Here is a 16,006-nt window from a genome sequence, read left to right as displayed (position 1 = left end):
ACTATTTGCCGATATCCAGGTTAAATTATGTTTAAAAAAATGAAATTGTATTATCTTAAATACATAATTTATATCCTGAAATAGTTTTTCTTAAAAAAAACTGATGAGGGAATTACTTTATACTAGAAGAAAGGCTATGTTTATATGATTGTGCTGTGTAAATAAGAAATTTCTAAGCAGGGTTGGAGCAAAAGTTAATTAAGATAAGCAACAGCTGAAACACAACAGGAGACGCTTTTTGTTTGGGGAACACTGGAGAATTTTCGGTTGCATCACACTTTACACTGAAATTAGCAAATACAATATTGGAGGCAAATGTTCATAGGATAAGTTGCATTAGATCTTTCTGATTATTTAGGCATAGATATTAATTTCACGCGGTATTAATAAATGTTTGAAATTTAGGTATTTGCCACAAAAACTGCATAAACAGGGGACTCCCCGGTGGTGCAGTGGTTAAGAATCCGCCTGCCAATGCAAGGGACACGGGTTTGATTCCTAGTCCTGGAAGATCCCACATGTCACAGAGCAACTAAGCCCATCTGCCACAACTACTGAGCCTGCACTAGAGTTGCATACACCCCAACTTTTTAGAGCGTGTGAGCCACAACTACTGAAGCCTGCGTGCCCTAGAGCCCGCACGCCGCAACTACTGAAATCCATGCACTCTAGGGCCCACGTACCGCAACTACTGAAGCCTGTGCCTAGAGCCTGTGCTCCGCAACAAGAAGCAGTGGTTAAGAATCCGCCTGCCAATGCAGGGCACATGGGTTTGATTCCTAGTCTTGGAAGATCCCACATGCCACAGAGCAACTAAGCCGTGCACCACAACTACTGAGCCTGCACTAGAGTTGCATACACCCCAACTTTTTAGAGCCTGAGAGCCACAACTACTGAAGCCTGCGTGCCCTAGAGCCCGTACACTGCAACTACTGAGCCTGCACACCGCAACTACTGAAGCCCATGTGCTCTAGGACACGCATGCCACAACTACTGAAGCCCACACGCCTAGAGCCTGTGCTCCGCAACGAGAAGCCACCGCAATTAGAAGCCCACACACTGCAACAGAGTAGCCCATGCTCGCGCAACTAGAGAAAGCCTGCGCGCAGCAACGAAGACCCAACACAGCCAGAAAAAAAAAAAAAAAATGCAGAAACAACTATAAGTTCTCAACACATAATAATGGTGTTTTAAATGTTTTTGTTTAGTGAAACATTTTATTTGAATAAACTCATTGATGAAATTGGGAACAAAGCTCACTTGGTCTCCCCTCTTACCTTCCCCCTTATCCCATTCCACCCCTACGCCCGGAAATTCAGGCAGGGGTCCTTGGAAGCACAATTTGAAAAATCTTAGGAGACAAGTATTTGGATGCAAATCATTATTCAAGGTCAGGTTAGCACATAAGACTGTTTTATCATACACCCCAAATTTTTAAGAAAATATTTAACAAGTAATTGTATTTAATAATTTATTTCCCTCTACCTTAGAATGGTTAAGTAATAATGACACAAAGAAAAAATAGAAAATATGGTTAGACCTTGACTACTTAGGAGTTAAGTCATAAGAAAAATAAATGTATGAACTAGATTGTTCTTTCCTTTGAGATTAATGGTTTTCTCAAAAAATGTAAAGTTATTTACTTGAGCACATGTAACTTGCCATATAATTTCACAGTAGACTGGGAGCAAACGAACGAATGAGGGCACCAAATCTAACTACTGATTTATAGGAAATATGGGGGTCAAAAGTATATATATGTGTGTGTGAGTGTATATAAATATATTTGTTTATTTTTTAAATTTCCCCTGCCCAAGAAGCAACCACTATTAAGTTTTGTTTCTTTTTTCTTTTTGGCTGCACCGTGTGGCATGCAGGATCTTAGTTCCCTGACCAGGGATCGAACTCGTGCCTGTACTGTGAATATGGAGTCTTAACCACTGGACCGCCTGGGAATTCCCCTCAGAAGTATATATTAAATGAAATTACAAAGATGGAATCAGCAAAATCCAGACTATGAGAAACTGTACAGGAAAACAAATAAATTGTAATAGGTATGCTCCAAAGAAAACAAGCGATAAAGGAAAAGAGGTACCCATAGGTAAGAAGATTACTAAGAAAAATATACACCATCTCAAGAATAGATGTTACCTGGATCCTAATTATGAGATAATCAGGGAAACTAGAATATTGACTTGGTATTTTAAAAAGAATTTTCAGGGACTTCCCTGGTGGCACAGTGGTTAAGAATCCACCTGCCAATGCAGGGGACATGGGTTCGATCCCTGGTCCAAGAAGATCCCACATGCTGCGGAGCAATTAAGCCTGTGTGCCACAATTACTGAGCCTGCGCTCTAGAGCCTGCAAGCCACAACTACTGAGTTCACATGCCACAACTACTGAGCTCACATGCCGCAACTACTGAAGCCCACAAGCCTAGAGCCTGTGTTCCACAATAAGAGAAGCCACTGCAATGAGAAGCCCATGCACCTCAACAAAGAGTAGCTCCCGCTCACCACAACTAGAGAAAGCCCGCACGCAGCAACGAAGACCCCACGCAGCCAAAAAATAAATAAATAAATAAATAAACAAGAATTTCTTTTTCAGTGTGGTAACGGCACTGTGGATGTTCCCCTAGTCTTTATCTTTTAAAATATAACCTAAAATATATATGGATGAGATGATATATCTAGGATTTTAGTAATCCCAGGTGGTGAGAAACAGGTAAAAAAGATGGACCACAAATCGATAACCATTGAAGAAAGCTCACGCTTTTTTTTATCATTTCTATTTTTGAATGTTAAAAATATTCCATTATAAAAAGTTTTTTAAAAAAATTCAAGGTATACTAATAAAAACTTTAGAACTAAAGCAGGTATTAACCTTTTCTTGTGCCATGAACAACCCCTCTGGCAGTCTGATAAATCTTACGGACCTCTTCTCACAGAAATGTTTTTAAATGTATAATTAAAAACATAGTATTACTAAGGAAACAATTATACTAAAATTCTGTTACCACAATATTTAAAAAACAAATTTGTGATACAGTAATGTATGTGCTTCATTAAATAACACTAATAACTATTTTGAAGGAATGCTGAGTATAAACAATATTTGCAATACCTAAAAACAATGTAATGTGACATGAAAATACCTATGATCCCTAAGGATAAAACATGGGTACTGCTGATACTTTCTGTGATTTGATTCCTAAATTCATAATCAAAGAAAATTTAAATTTTTAGTTAGATGTTAATGAAAATAAAGACTTCAACTTTTTCCCATTCCAATTCTTTCCTTGGAATCCAGATCAAAAACCTCTTATTTAACCACTTGCTGATTCAACAATACTCACATAAGAAGGCATCATAGCTCTGTATTGGGAAGCAAGGGCAGGCTGTTGTCCATTCAGTTTAGCCTGTGGAGGACCACAAGCTATCCTCTTTTCCACCACTTTGAGGATATCATTTTGCTCTGATGTTCCAGCTGTGCTTTCATCCTGGCCAGACTTTTCATCTTGGTCAGGTGTTAAAGGCGAACTAGCAGATTTACCACCATCTCTCCAACAAGCAACATCTGGTATGAAGAGAGAGAAAAAATAAGAAAAAAATCTGAAAATGGAACAGAGTGAAACCAAACTAGGCACATTTCAAGAGAAGTTAAGCAAGTAAGCATAGTGAAGGAATAGTGAAAGTCTAATCTAGGCTGAACTAGAAATTTAGACTTTGAAGGTGTTTAGGTAGTCAAGAGCAGTGGCTTCCAAAGCAGAGAGGATGTACCTCAGAGCAGCGGTCCCCAACCTTTTTGCCACCAGGGACCGGTTTCATGGAAGACAATTTTTCCACGAACGTGGGGAGGGGGGTAATGGTTCAGGTGGTAATGCGAGTGATGGGGAGCGCCAGATGAAGCTTCCTCACTCGCCAGCCGCTCACCTCCTGCTGTGTGGCCTGGTTCCTAACAGGCTGTGGACTGGTACTGGTCTGCAGCCCAAGGGTTGGGGACCCCTGCCTCAGAGGGTACCACCAAAAGCAAATACTGGGGTCAGGGAAGAAAATATTAGAACTTCCCTATTAAGCTTCACCAATTTTTGATACAGAGATTAAAATCACTGTTATACCTGAGGTGTCCTGAAGAAGGGCAGAGGGAGTTCCATAACCCAGAAGGATTGACAGTGATGCATGCTCTCATTCGTTTTCAGTCTACTATTGCTAGTTACATGTGCCCAAGTGAGCAGATTTAGTGACTGCATTACCTAATTCAACTACACTTAACCAAATAAAAGAGATAAATGGTTTTACAAGGAAACCTTGTTTGGTTCGAATGGTCTCTACCTCCTGCTATTCACACCCTGTGTAGTCCCCTCTCAGCAGTGTACCAGGATTGGTCTGTGTAACCTGTAGAATAAGGCAGGAGTGTTGGCTGTCTTCTCTAAGAACAGGCTATGAAAGCCTAGGGGTTCCATCTCGGGTGAGAGATGTCTGTCTGTCCCTCCTTATTTTTTCTGAGGAAATCCATTGTGAGCCGCCCACATACAAATGAGCCACCATAAGAGAGCTTAAAACGGCAGCCCTAGTCAAGTCAGCATCAGATGACAGTTTCACTGCAATTCTGTTGGCAGAGAACCAACAAAACCTGAGCTAGTACCCCCAGCTAAGTGGCTCCCAGATTCCTGACCCTCAGATACTGTGTGAAATGGTAAGCCCAGTTCAGTTTGTCTTTTTAAGCTGCCAAATTTGTTACACAGCAACAGGTAACTGGTGAAAAGAAACTAAACAAGAGAACAGTGGAGCTGACACATCTATTCCTAATGCAAACTCATCAACGGCATTACAGTAATTAAAAATAAAAATTAAAAAAGGTGATTTACCCAGACCTGGCAAGAAATGAGCCAAAGAGATAGGAAATGTATTAGGTTATCAAAAACATGGATTTGTAATCATTACTGTAAATAGGAACTTCCCTGTACATGGTACAGGGTTCTTTGAGATATTTGGTGACAACACTATGAATCCAATATAATTAATAAGATGTTTTAAAATCTCTCAAAGATTTTATATTTCTATTTTTAGTTTCTGCTTTATAATGTACATAATACGAGTATCTCTTACTATCCAAATTGACTGGTTCCTTGGTTTGATTTCAGAATATTAACAGAAAGCAAACGAATGGATATAAATTATAAACAAATATTTGCATATTGGGGATGTGTGCTAAAAAATTTTACTATTGTAAAAATGACCAAATATTCATGTGCAAACAAGTCACCTAGGCATCTTGTTAAAATGCTGACTTTTGATTTAGTAGGTTGGGTGTGAGGCCCAAGACATATACTTCCAACAAGTTCTCAAGTTAAACTGATGCTGTTCATGTAAAAACCATACTTGAGTGGCAAGCAACTACAGTTACTATCTGCCTTTTCAAACTAGGTGAGTCATCATACATACAACAATAGCAGACAGGAGGTTATATCACAAGATAAAACACAAATATAATCTCATTCTGTATTTTTATTAAACAGAAAGTATTCTTACTTGGTGGGCGTAAACTGGGTCCAGGTCCATAGCTGTCATCGACTGATTCTTTTTCTTTTTTTTCTTGATCCCCAGCTGCCTGCAGGCTGGGAAATTCTTGCTGAAAATGACTATTCACCTGGATTCCTATGGATATTTTAAAAAAAACATTACATGTAACTTTTATACTGAAGATAATTCAAAAACCCTCCCAGGATAAAGCTCTCTGTCTTTTTTTGATAATTTATTCCACATTTCAATGATGACTGTTTGTATCCATAAAACTTTAAAATTTATCTAGAATTAGAATCCCTTGGAAAGTTAATGAACAGCCATGAGGAAATAAAAATCTAAGAAAGGAATCTGCCAGACATTGTTCCAGTGGACTCATTAAAGATAATGAGGAAAGTAAGGAGAATTTCACTTCTGTTTCTCTTTTATTATGACTCCTTTCATTTTCAACATAAGTAAAATTCCTTTACTAATAAATAACTCTAAGAATCAGTTCAAATAATATTGCTAAAATAGAATTTATGAATCAACACTACAAGTATCATGGTGAGACTAAAATGCTTCATTTTAATTTATTGCGGAGATACTGATTGCACCTCACTATTCACTCATTCACCTATCTACCTACCTGCCCGCCTATTTATTTTTATACTTCCATAAATTTAAAAGAGCTGATTTTATTAGCTTGAGGGCCCAGATGGGTTTTTCCATACAATGTTTTATAGATATGTTTTGCAAGTGGGAAAATTAAGTTTTGTTGGGGATTCCAATCATTTCTAGTAGGGAGGGAAGTATTACAGCTACTGTGCTTTATGGCTACTCTCTAGGTCTTCTCTACCACGGAAATCGTGAACAGCATATTTGAAACAGAAGAGGTTTAGGGGCACAGATGGAAAATAATATGGTTTCTAGCAATCAACATAACGTCTGGGTACTTTTATGTCTCAGAGCTGAAGGCACAAGATTTTTTCTGGTCATGTAGGGTAAAGACAGAGTAATGTGGGGCACAAGGTACCTTAAAGACTCCTTCTTTAATCCCTATTATTGGCTCATACATGGCTCTTAACACTGAAACTTAAGTAGCCCAAGAGAATTTTTACAAGACCCTTTTTTTCAGGGCCTGATAATATCTTTTGACAGTGTTCTCTACCCCTGCCAAAACACCATAATTCGCCCCTTATCTCCTGCATGGCTGTTCAGTAACTATCAAGCCTAACCAGTTTCCCCAGCTAACGTCCACTTACCATCTCCTTGCCCACCTTGCTTGTTACTGGCCCATGATTTGGGAGCAGGTGCTACTTCTGGGGGAGCTGCAACCCCAGGTTTTGGTTGTGCTGGTGGAACTTCTGGTGCTCTTAAAAAAAATATGAATCCATTATTTCAGATATTATATGTTTAAATAAAATAAATATTGCATTTAAGCTAAATTTGTATACAAATTATTTTGGCTACATATTTACTCAGATGCACGCCACCATGTTTTCCCTCTGCAACATTCCTTTAAATTTTGTCCCCTTTCATTTCTACCCATGAATAAACCAATGAGATAACAGCTTTGTTTTTAACTTTGGAAAGAAAAGGGGAGGAAGGGAGGGAGGGAGGAGGGGAACAGGGGAAGAAGGAAGGAAGGAAAGAAGAGAAAGAAAGAAAGATAAAAAAGAAGCATTCATTATTGAACATAGCTACCAAAAATTTGTTTTGAAGAAGTGAACATTTATAATTAGGAATAACATTATAGTCATACATACAGTCTGGATTGGTGGGATTAACCAGGGGCTAAGGCCAAGCAAGCTCTCCATTTGGCAGTCAACAGTTTCACCACTGTACATGTTACTGTTAATCAAAAGAGGTAACAGCAACCTGCCTGATGCATCCCCACGAGTAAAAGGTGTTTTAAAGGGGTCTACAGTTTTATTCAATTCTTGTAATGAGTTAAAGCTTAAAAATGAAAAAGGCAGTTAACAGGCTTAAGAAATGCAATATATTTCTGGTATACTTAGACCTAAAACTGACTTGCTACTATAAAATAATTCTATAACAACTAAGAAGTAGAGAACAATAAGTCTTTAGTAAGCTTTACCCAAGCAGTTGTATTTATTCTATAAAGCTCCCCAAACCAGAATATAGAAATTTAGTAACAAATATAGGCAAAAAGCATTAAGTACTCATGTTCTTGTCTTATTTTTAAAAACTACCACTACTTAGATTGGTCATTTAATAAACCAAGAGCCCTGAATAATCCATGACACAGAATGCTAAGTATTTATTGAATGAATGATGATTAAGCGGGATATTACTAATTCCACGCCAGCTTTCTTGTGAATTCTTTATTCATTCAAATAATATTACCTGAGCACCTATGATGTGCATCAGGTATAGCTTCAATGAATCAGGCAGACAGAAACTCTTAGCTTCATGAAAAGTAGTTAACCGAATCAACTCTTAAATCATTTTAGAAAGAGAATGCCTGATTTGGTGAGGATGGGATAGGAGGGAGCCCGACAGTGTATGATACAAGGAAAACTGTGATTAGCAATTCTGTCAACTGTTCTACCCTGACACATAAAAATACTGCCACTAAACCCACACATAGGAAAAATTACACAAAAGCTGACTATAAAACACAAAAGTTGACTATATAAAAAAGGGCATAGCACAACACCTAGCACGTAACGAACTCAAACATAAGTTCCCACAAAGAAAGGGGAATGATTTCATTCTTTAACAGACTCTGACTCACTTTTCTTCTTCGTGTTGCTCTTGTTTTGATGCCCATCCTGTGCCATCTTTAGGTACAATGTTCACATTAGGATCATTGCCTTTGTTTTCCGCTTTGAGACTTGGGAGGTTAGCAGGTGGAGGCATACGCCGTGAAATACCAACTTTTCCAAGACTCTGCAATCCATGTCGAGCTGCAACTAAAGATCAGTAACATCAACTTTCTTAGTAACTATTTTATTCTTAAAACAAAATAAAAAGACAATAGGAATTAACGGGATCTTGAATTATTATTTTCTATTTTAAAATGAAAAAATTAAAACTAAGCCACACACCTGCAACATAACCCAATGTAGAAATTATACTAAAATTAACTATCAAGCCACTGAACAGATGCTTTAAAAATTCTAATAACTGGGACTTCCCTGGCAGTCCGGTGGTTAAGACTCCACGCTTCTGGGCTTCCCTGGTGGCGCAGTGGTTAAGAATCCACCTGCCGATGCACGGGACACGGGTTCAAGCCCTGGTCCAGGAAGATCCCACATGCCGCGGAGCAACTAAGCCCATGAGCTACAACTACTGAGCCCATGCACCACAACTACTGAAGCCCGCGTACCTAGAGCCCATGCTCTGCAACAAGAGAAGCCACCGCAATGAGAAGCCTGGGAACCACAATGAAGAGTAGCCCCCGCTCGCCACAACTAGAGAAAGCCCGCACGCAGCAACAAAGACCCAAGGCAGCCAAAAATAAATAAATAAATAGAGTATACAGAAAATAAATAAAATAGAACATACATTAAAAAAAGAAAATTCTAACAACTGAACCCTATAAACTACAAAAAAGAAAACACTGACCATGCTGTTTTTTAATTTTTCCAGGGAATCGATTTTAACCTCGAAACTTCGTACGTTAAATAAACATGATATGAAACAGACTCACAGACATAGAGGACAGACTCATGGTTGCCAAGGGGGAGGGGAGTGGGGGGGGGTTGAACTGGGAGTTTGGGGTTAGCAGATGCAAACTATTAAATACAGAATGGATAAACAACAAGGTCCTACTGTATTCAATATCCTGTGATAAACCATAATGGAAAATAATATGAAAAGATTGTATGTATATGTATAACGGAATCACTTTTCTGTACCGCAGAAATTAACACTACTGTAAATCAACTATACTTGAATAAATTTTAGAAAAGAAATATGCTACCTTTATGTACATAATGAACACTGTTAATGCACCATACAGCTATCATGTGTACATGGTCCAATTTTCACTCTTCACTGTAAACACTGGGTTCAAGGTATTAAAAAACAAAACAAAACTAAGAACCACAGGACTCTCTACTCCATAACTAAAAGTGGTAGAATAAATCCACTAATATTTATGCCTATTAATCTCATTGACCAAGTCTCCCTTTTGGAACCACATAGTTTTATTTATTTTCTGATGACAACAAACAGGGAAAAAAAACATATTTTATAACATTTATAAATTTTCAACTTAAAAAAATTCATATCCCTTCAAAGATGTGTACGTATATAAAAAGCCCAATGTAAACAGGGCTGCATTAACATATGTTTGCCCTAGATCCTAATAGCAATAGCTCTAGTGTGTCATTTATAGTAATAAAACAAAACCATGAAAACTATAAAAAATATAAATGCCACTTGATTTTACTCACCTGTGGTTTTCTGAGTTTCTAATGATTTACCCTTGTAAGTATTAAATAAACTGAGTGTCGCATACTTTTTCCCATCCTTTGCTTTTGTGTTCTGGCCTGACTTCTCCGACATTTCAGTGGAAACTCATCGAGTCCAGAACGTCCTGCCACACCCCTTAAAACCAGTCTTTAAGATGCACATAAGAAAGAAAAACAAGGAGGAAAACTTTAGAATTCGTTTACTAAATGCTGTTAGTAAATTCAAATGTTCACAGAAATTCTGAAAAATAAAAACATGAGAAATTAAGTCAATCTTCAATAACTCACATCAACAATAATTTCAAGAGCCTGTTTAATACTGTAAAATTCCAACAACCAAAATGTGAGAAAATTAATCAAAATAAACTTCCATGTGCTTGGTGAGTATACTGTTTATGATTTGTAACCATTTAACTACACTATAGAGAATAAGGGTTTCAATCCATACTGAGATGAACAGTTCAAATACAGTGAATCTATGGATAATGTCTTTCTATTTAATAAACAAGTATCATTCAACTTAATAGGGTTGAGATGACTGGCATGATCAGCTTACACATATGGAATCCAAACATGACAGAAGGATAACATCATTTCCCTATAAACTGCATGCCTGTGTTTTCAGGCAGTATGTGTCTAACAAAGATCTATTAGTTTAACAGTTTAGAATAGAAAGAACATTCTATTTTCTCGATGTTCTGCAAAGGGTAGAATACTTCTTTATAAACCCAAAGTACATAAAAACAATATTCTATTTCATGGCTATGGAGTAAGTGTTCAAGAAATGGTATACACTTGTCAAAACAAATCTCTGTGTATATAAGAAGTTATTAGAAGTACATAGTATTTTAATGAACATTCATATACAAAGAGAATGTTAATCTTTGGAACTCATGTACCCAATTAAAAACTAGTTTATTAATAAACAGGGCAAAAGACACAAATTAGCTCTCATACTATTTCCCTTCAATTTAATGAGGTGTACATTATCAACCTTAGGAGTTGGATTTTTTCTGTTTGTTTTGTTTATTTTGTTTTCAGGGTGGACGTAGGACAGGAGGCGGTGAATTCTACCAATAAACCATCAACAGCTAAAAGCATGGGAGCTAAAGATAACACAGAGTAGTATATAATGCAAAAAGCATTCAAAGTCAAGGAATGCCTGTGTAGACCCTACCATCATAAAAATCTTTTTATGTACTGGTTTTACATTTGTCAATTGCAGAATAAGCATCACCTGCAGAGACGTGATTTTATATTCATATCACCTGCCACAATATTTATGGAGTTCCATAAAATTTATCAATAATTTTCACATCTATTATCTCATTTCAGTCTAGTAACTTTATGATACAGTTAGTATTCTGATTTTACAGATAAGGAAACTGATGTTCATAGGTAAACAAGATTGGATTTGAAATCAAGGCTTCTGTGTCAGTCCATTTACACCATGCCGCCTCCTCCCCATGTAACTGTAATCACTTAGCTTCTCCAAGTATACATTTACGATAGACCATCTTTCCTTGAAATAAATTGTGAAAACGACTCACCTGAAACCAAAAGAACTACATTAATGAATATAAGATGGTTTACAATCATATGTGGCAGAATGTATAACTAATTTTATCCCAAGGGTGCTAACGATGACGGTGTGAAGAGAGCTATCTATATACTCCGAGAATCTATCCTGTTGACATATTTTCACCAATAACATGGACAAAGATATACAGGAAGAATATTCAGCTCCAGTGACAAAAGAGGACAGTGCATATTCATTAGACGACAAAACTAAGATTCAAGGAGATCTTTCTTCAGGTGAAAAAAAAGTAACTGACATATAATAAAAAGTCAACTTGTTCTTTCACCCTCATCTGATGGCAATTTTAACACCTAAGAATCCTCAAACCCCTCTTAACACTACAACTACTCATGCAGCACTCTTAGCGGAGACCCTAACGTGCCTACATCATAAACAACGCAACGTTAAGAAAGAAACTCCTTAAACTTCCTAGGGGCAAACCTACAAGCCCACCAGCATCTACATCCATCTTTCCTAAGGGTTTCCTTTCCTTCACCTACTGTTACAGTGGTTCTCAGCATCATCTAGAAACTTGTTAGAAATGCAAATTCTCAGGTTCCAACCCATACCTACTGAATCAAACTGAGGATGGGGCCAACCACTGTGCCTTAGAAAGCCCTCCCAGTGATTCTGAAAAACACAAAAGTTCAAGATTCACTGACTTACTACAAACAGATATATGCTAAGCAGTGGTCGGTCCTTAACTCTTGCCACACATTAAAATCACCTGGGGATTTAAAACATACCAGTTTGCGACTTCCCTGGTGGCACAGTGGTTAAGGATCTGCCTGCCAATGCAGGCGACACAGGTTCGAGCCCTGGTCTGGGAAGATCCCACATGCCATGGAGCAACTAGGCCTGTGCGCCACAACTACTGAACCTGCACTCTAGAGCCTGTGAGCCACAACTACTGAGCCTGCATGCCACAACTACTGCAGTCTGTGCGCCTAGAGCCCATACTCTGCAACAAAGAGAAGCCACTGCAATGAGAAGCCCGCGCACCACATCGAAGAGTAGCCCCTGCTTACTGCAACTAGAGAAAGTCTGCGTGCAGCAAGGAAGACCCAATGCAGCCAAAAATAAATAAATTTTAAAAAAGTTTCTAGGCATGTGAGGTGGGATCTGATCATCAATCCTTATTTTGAAAATGCTCCTCAGTCAATTCTAATATGTAAGCAGTCTTCAGAACCACTGCAATAAAGGAAGTGTATCTTTCCTCCCATTCCATCTAAGGCCAATCCTTCCTTCTGTGCTACCCATCCTGTCCTCACCTTCTTTCTCCTTCTAAATTCATCTCTGTAGGAAATCTCATCCAATTCTAAGGCTTCAACTACCAACCGATCATGCCAAATTTATATCTCCAGCCCAGAACTCTGTGTTCCTACATAATTCTACTTCCTGTTTACATTTCTCCTTTGTTTTGAATAAAGTTTCAACTTTACCTACAACACAGGCATGTATTTCACATTAAACGTTTCAGAAGCAAACCTACCGAATATTCACAAATCACGAGAGGAAAACTGTAGTTAAAAATATTAAGTTGAGAGTCAACAGGGAAAATATCTCAACATTTGACAAAATGCAAATGTTATGTAAGAAGTCAACAAATTGAAGAAAAAAACTTGCAGAAATCCAAACATTAATGCTATATGAACAAACAATTCACTATAGAGAAATACCACTAAGCAAATGTATTAAAATGTTCAATTTTATAAGTAAACAAAATTAACAAGATAGGGCAGTTCAGCTTGTCCATAGGCTTACACAAGGAAAACAAAGTTAACATAACACAATTTAACCATAGGGTTAAATATCTAATTCAACTAATTCAACTAAGATATTAGTTGAATATCTAATTCAACTCAGCCATCACAAAACATTAGAGCCTGGAAATAATCACAAAATGAACCTTAATTTTCCTACTTAAGAGTTAAATAAACTAAAAAATTTCCTTTAAAAGAATTTTCCAAATACAAAAAAAAAAAGAAAATTCCTGTAAATATATAATAAAATTCAAGTTTGAGTAGTTCTTTTTAAGGTTCAAAATTCTGTACAAAGTTTCTCCTTCCCCTATTAATAAACTACTGCCTATATGGTATGCCCTTCAGTACATGCTCTTTCACCAAACAGATAAACAAAATACATACTGGGTATATTCTGAGGTAAGAAATATGGCCAGAGAGTCAGCTTCTCAGGCCATTAGAATAGAGAATAAATTTATTCTTTCATATCCTATGAGCCTCTCCAGTATAAAACCCAAGAAGGCTTTATAGTACCTAATACCCCCCTCCAAAAGTAAATCATAAATACATGATTGAAGCTAGTACAAATGCATTCAAAAGATAATTCAATCAAAGATAAGAACAAACTATCACAATGTACCTATTTCTATAAAAGATCATGCATTTCTAAAGACAAAGAATTTTCAGCCATAAACAATAAGACTGGATAAATCAGAAAAGCCAATTGCACTCTAACGGTTTGCCAGTTATATGTGGGCACTTTCAGCAATCCCACCCCTGGGCCTATATGCAGAGAAATCTCTAATATGAAAAGATACATGCACCCCACCCCTATGTTCATAGCAGCACTATTTACAATAGCCAAGACATGGAAGCAACCTAAATGTCCATCAACAGATGAATGGATAAAGATGTGGTATGTATCACAATGGAATACTACTCAGTCATAAAAAAGAATGAAATAATGCCATTTGCAGCTACATGGATGGACCTGGAGATTATCATACTAAGTGAAATCAGAAAGAGAAAGACATATACCATATGATATCACTTATATGTAGAATCTAAAATGATACAAATGAACTTATTTACAAAACAGAAACAGACTCAAACATAGAGAACAAACTTGTGGTTTTACGAAAGGGGTAAGAGGGGTGGAGAGGGATAGACTAGGAGTTTGGGATGAGCAGATACAAACTACTATATATAAAATAGATAAACAACAAGGTCCTACTGTATAGCACAGGAAACTAATAAACCATAATGGAAAAGAGTAGGAAAAAGAATTTATATATAACCTGAATCACTTCGTACACATGCATATGTAATGTGTTTATATATACTGTCCAGTGCAGGTAGGTGTGTGTAATTTTACTTATATATAAATAAAACAAGAACTTAAGATACTGAATTGATGTGATCCCTAACAGGAAAGAAATGAAGTGAGCCCTATGGTTTCCTGAGCTTACTGCCTGGAGAGCTCCCAGGTCATGGCACTGAGAAGGGAACTCAGAATAGAATCCAAGTGGAGGCTGGGAGACTCCCTAAATTGAAGAAATGAAGCTGGGCATTCAGGATGACCAAGGTAGCTAGGATATAATACTGGAAAGAAGAGAGGTATACAAAGAGAAAATGCTACAGATCTGCAGAGGATCTGTTCCCCCTTGTGTATTCAGCAGAGTATCAATATGTACGTGTGTGAGGAAACCACCCAAAGCCAGGAAAGAACCATCTGAAATAATCAGAGGGAACAGTGCCTGTTGTTCAGGAAGGACTGGGAATAGCACCAATTCTCACATGCTAGACTTTAAATCACACTGTTTCTGGTAACTGAGTCCCAAGCAAATCTAAAGAATGTTTATTTTAAAAAATGGAAAAATATCCAGCATCCAAGAAGGCAAAATCCACACTGAACAATTTAATTAAAAACTACGCAGGCAAAGAAGCAGGAAAATATGAACCTTATTGAAGAGACGAATCAATCAACTGAAACCAATCTAGCTGACCCAGGTATCAGAATTCGTGGACAAAAATGTTAAGTTATTTTATATAACTGCATTCTATATGTTCAACAAGTAAAAAGATTAAATACAGAGACATGAAAGATAAGCCCTGAGACAGAGTTAGACAGCCTAATCTATGTGTAACTGGAGTAGCTCAAGGAGGTGGGGTGAAAGAAAAAATAATGGCCAGAATCTTACAAAATCTGATGAAAACTATAAATACAGACGCAAAAGACTCAACGAAGTCCAAGCATAAGAAATATGAACTAAACCATACCAAAGCACATCATAATAAAATTGTTCAAAACTAATGATAAAGAGAAAATCTGAAAAGCAATAAGAGAAACAAACATAAGAGTTAGAGCAGAGGGAATTAATTCCCTGGTGAACAGTGGTTAGGACTCTGCATTTTCACTGCCAAGGGTGCGGGTTCAATCCCTGGTTTAAACTAAGAGGAACTAAGAGGTTTAAAAAAAAAAAAAAAATTTGAGCAGAATCCTTGTTGGAAACCATGCAAGTGAGAAAATGTTGCAGCCACATACTTAGAAAGAAAAAACTGATAACCTAGAATTCCATATCCAGCAAAAATACTTTCAAAAATGACCAACAAGAGTTTCTCAGCCTTAAGAAAGATGAAATAATTCATCATTAGCAGATCTACACTCTAAGAAATGTTAAGTCCTTCAAACAGGAGAAAGAAAAAAAAAAGTTACCAAACAGAAGGCTTGGATCTACA

The 16,006-nt window shown here is 37.3% G+C and overlaps 1 protein-coding gene across 19 annotated transcripts in view; it reads right to left on the bottom strand.

Moving 5' to 3' along the window:
- The window catches only part of PRRC2C (proline rich coiled-coil 2C), a 98,909-nt gene that overhangs the window by 60,613 nt on the left and 22,290 nt on the right, over positions 1-16,006 (bottom strand). For 14 of the 19 annotated variants that reach the window (XM_032621767.1, XM_032621859.1, XM_032621788.1 and 11 more), the window contains exons 2-6: positions 9,929-10,094; positions 8,263-8,440; positions 6,767-6,876; positions 5,532-5,657; positions 3,356-3,576 (exon numbers count right to left, since the gene is read on the bottom strand). In XM_032621767.1, coding sequence (XP_032477658.1) covers positions 3,356-3,576; positions 5,532-5,657; positions 6,767-6,876; positions 8,263-8,440; positions 9,929-10,040 — 747 coding nt within the window. In that variant the 5' untranslated portion in view covers positions 10,041-10,094. The remainder of the gene's footprint in view (positions 1-3,355; positions 3,577-5,531; positions 5,658-6,766; positions 6,877-8,262; positions 8,441-9,928; positions 10,095-16,006) is intronic. The other 5 variants (XM_032621778.1, XM_032621876.1, XM_032621808.1 and 2 more) reach the window with 3 other exon arrangements.

Source organism: Phocoena sinus, chromosome 1 (assembly GCF_008692025.1).
Source record: "Phocoena sinus isolate mPhoSin1 chromosome 1, mPhoSin1.pri, whole genome shotgun sequence".
Taxonomy (NCBI): domain Eukaryota; kingdom Metazoa; phylum Chordata; class Mammalia; order Artiodactyla; family Phocoenidae; genus Phocoena; species Phocoena sinus.
This window is presented reverse-complemented; position numbering and strand designations above follow the sequence as displayed.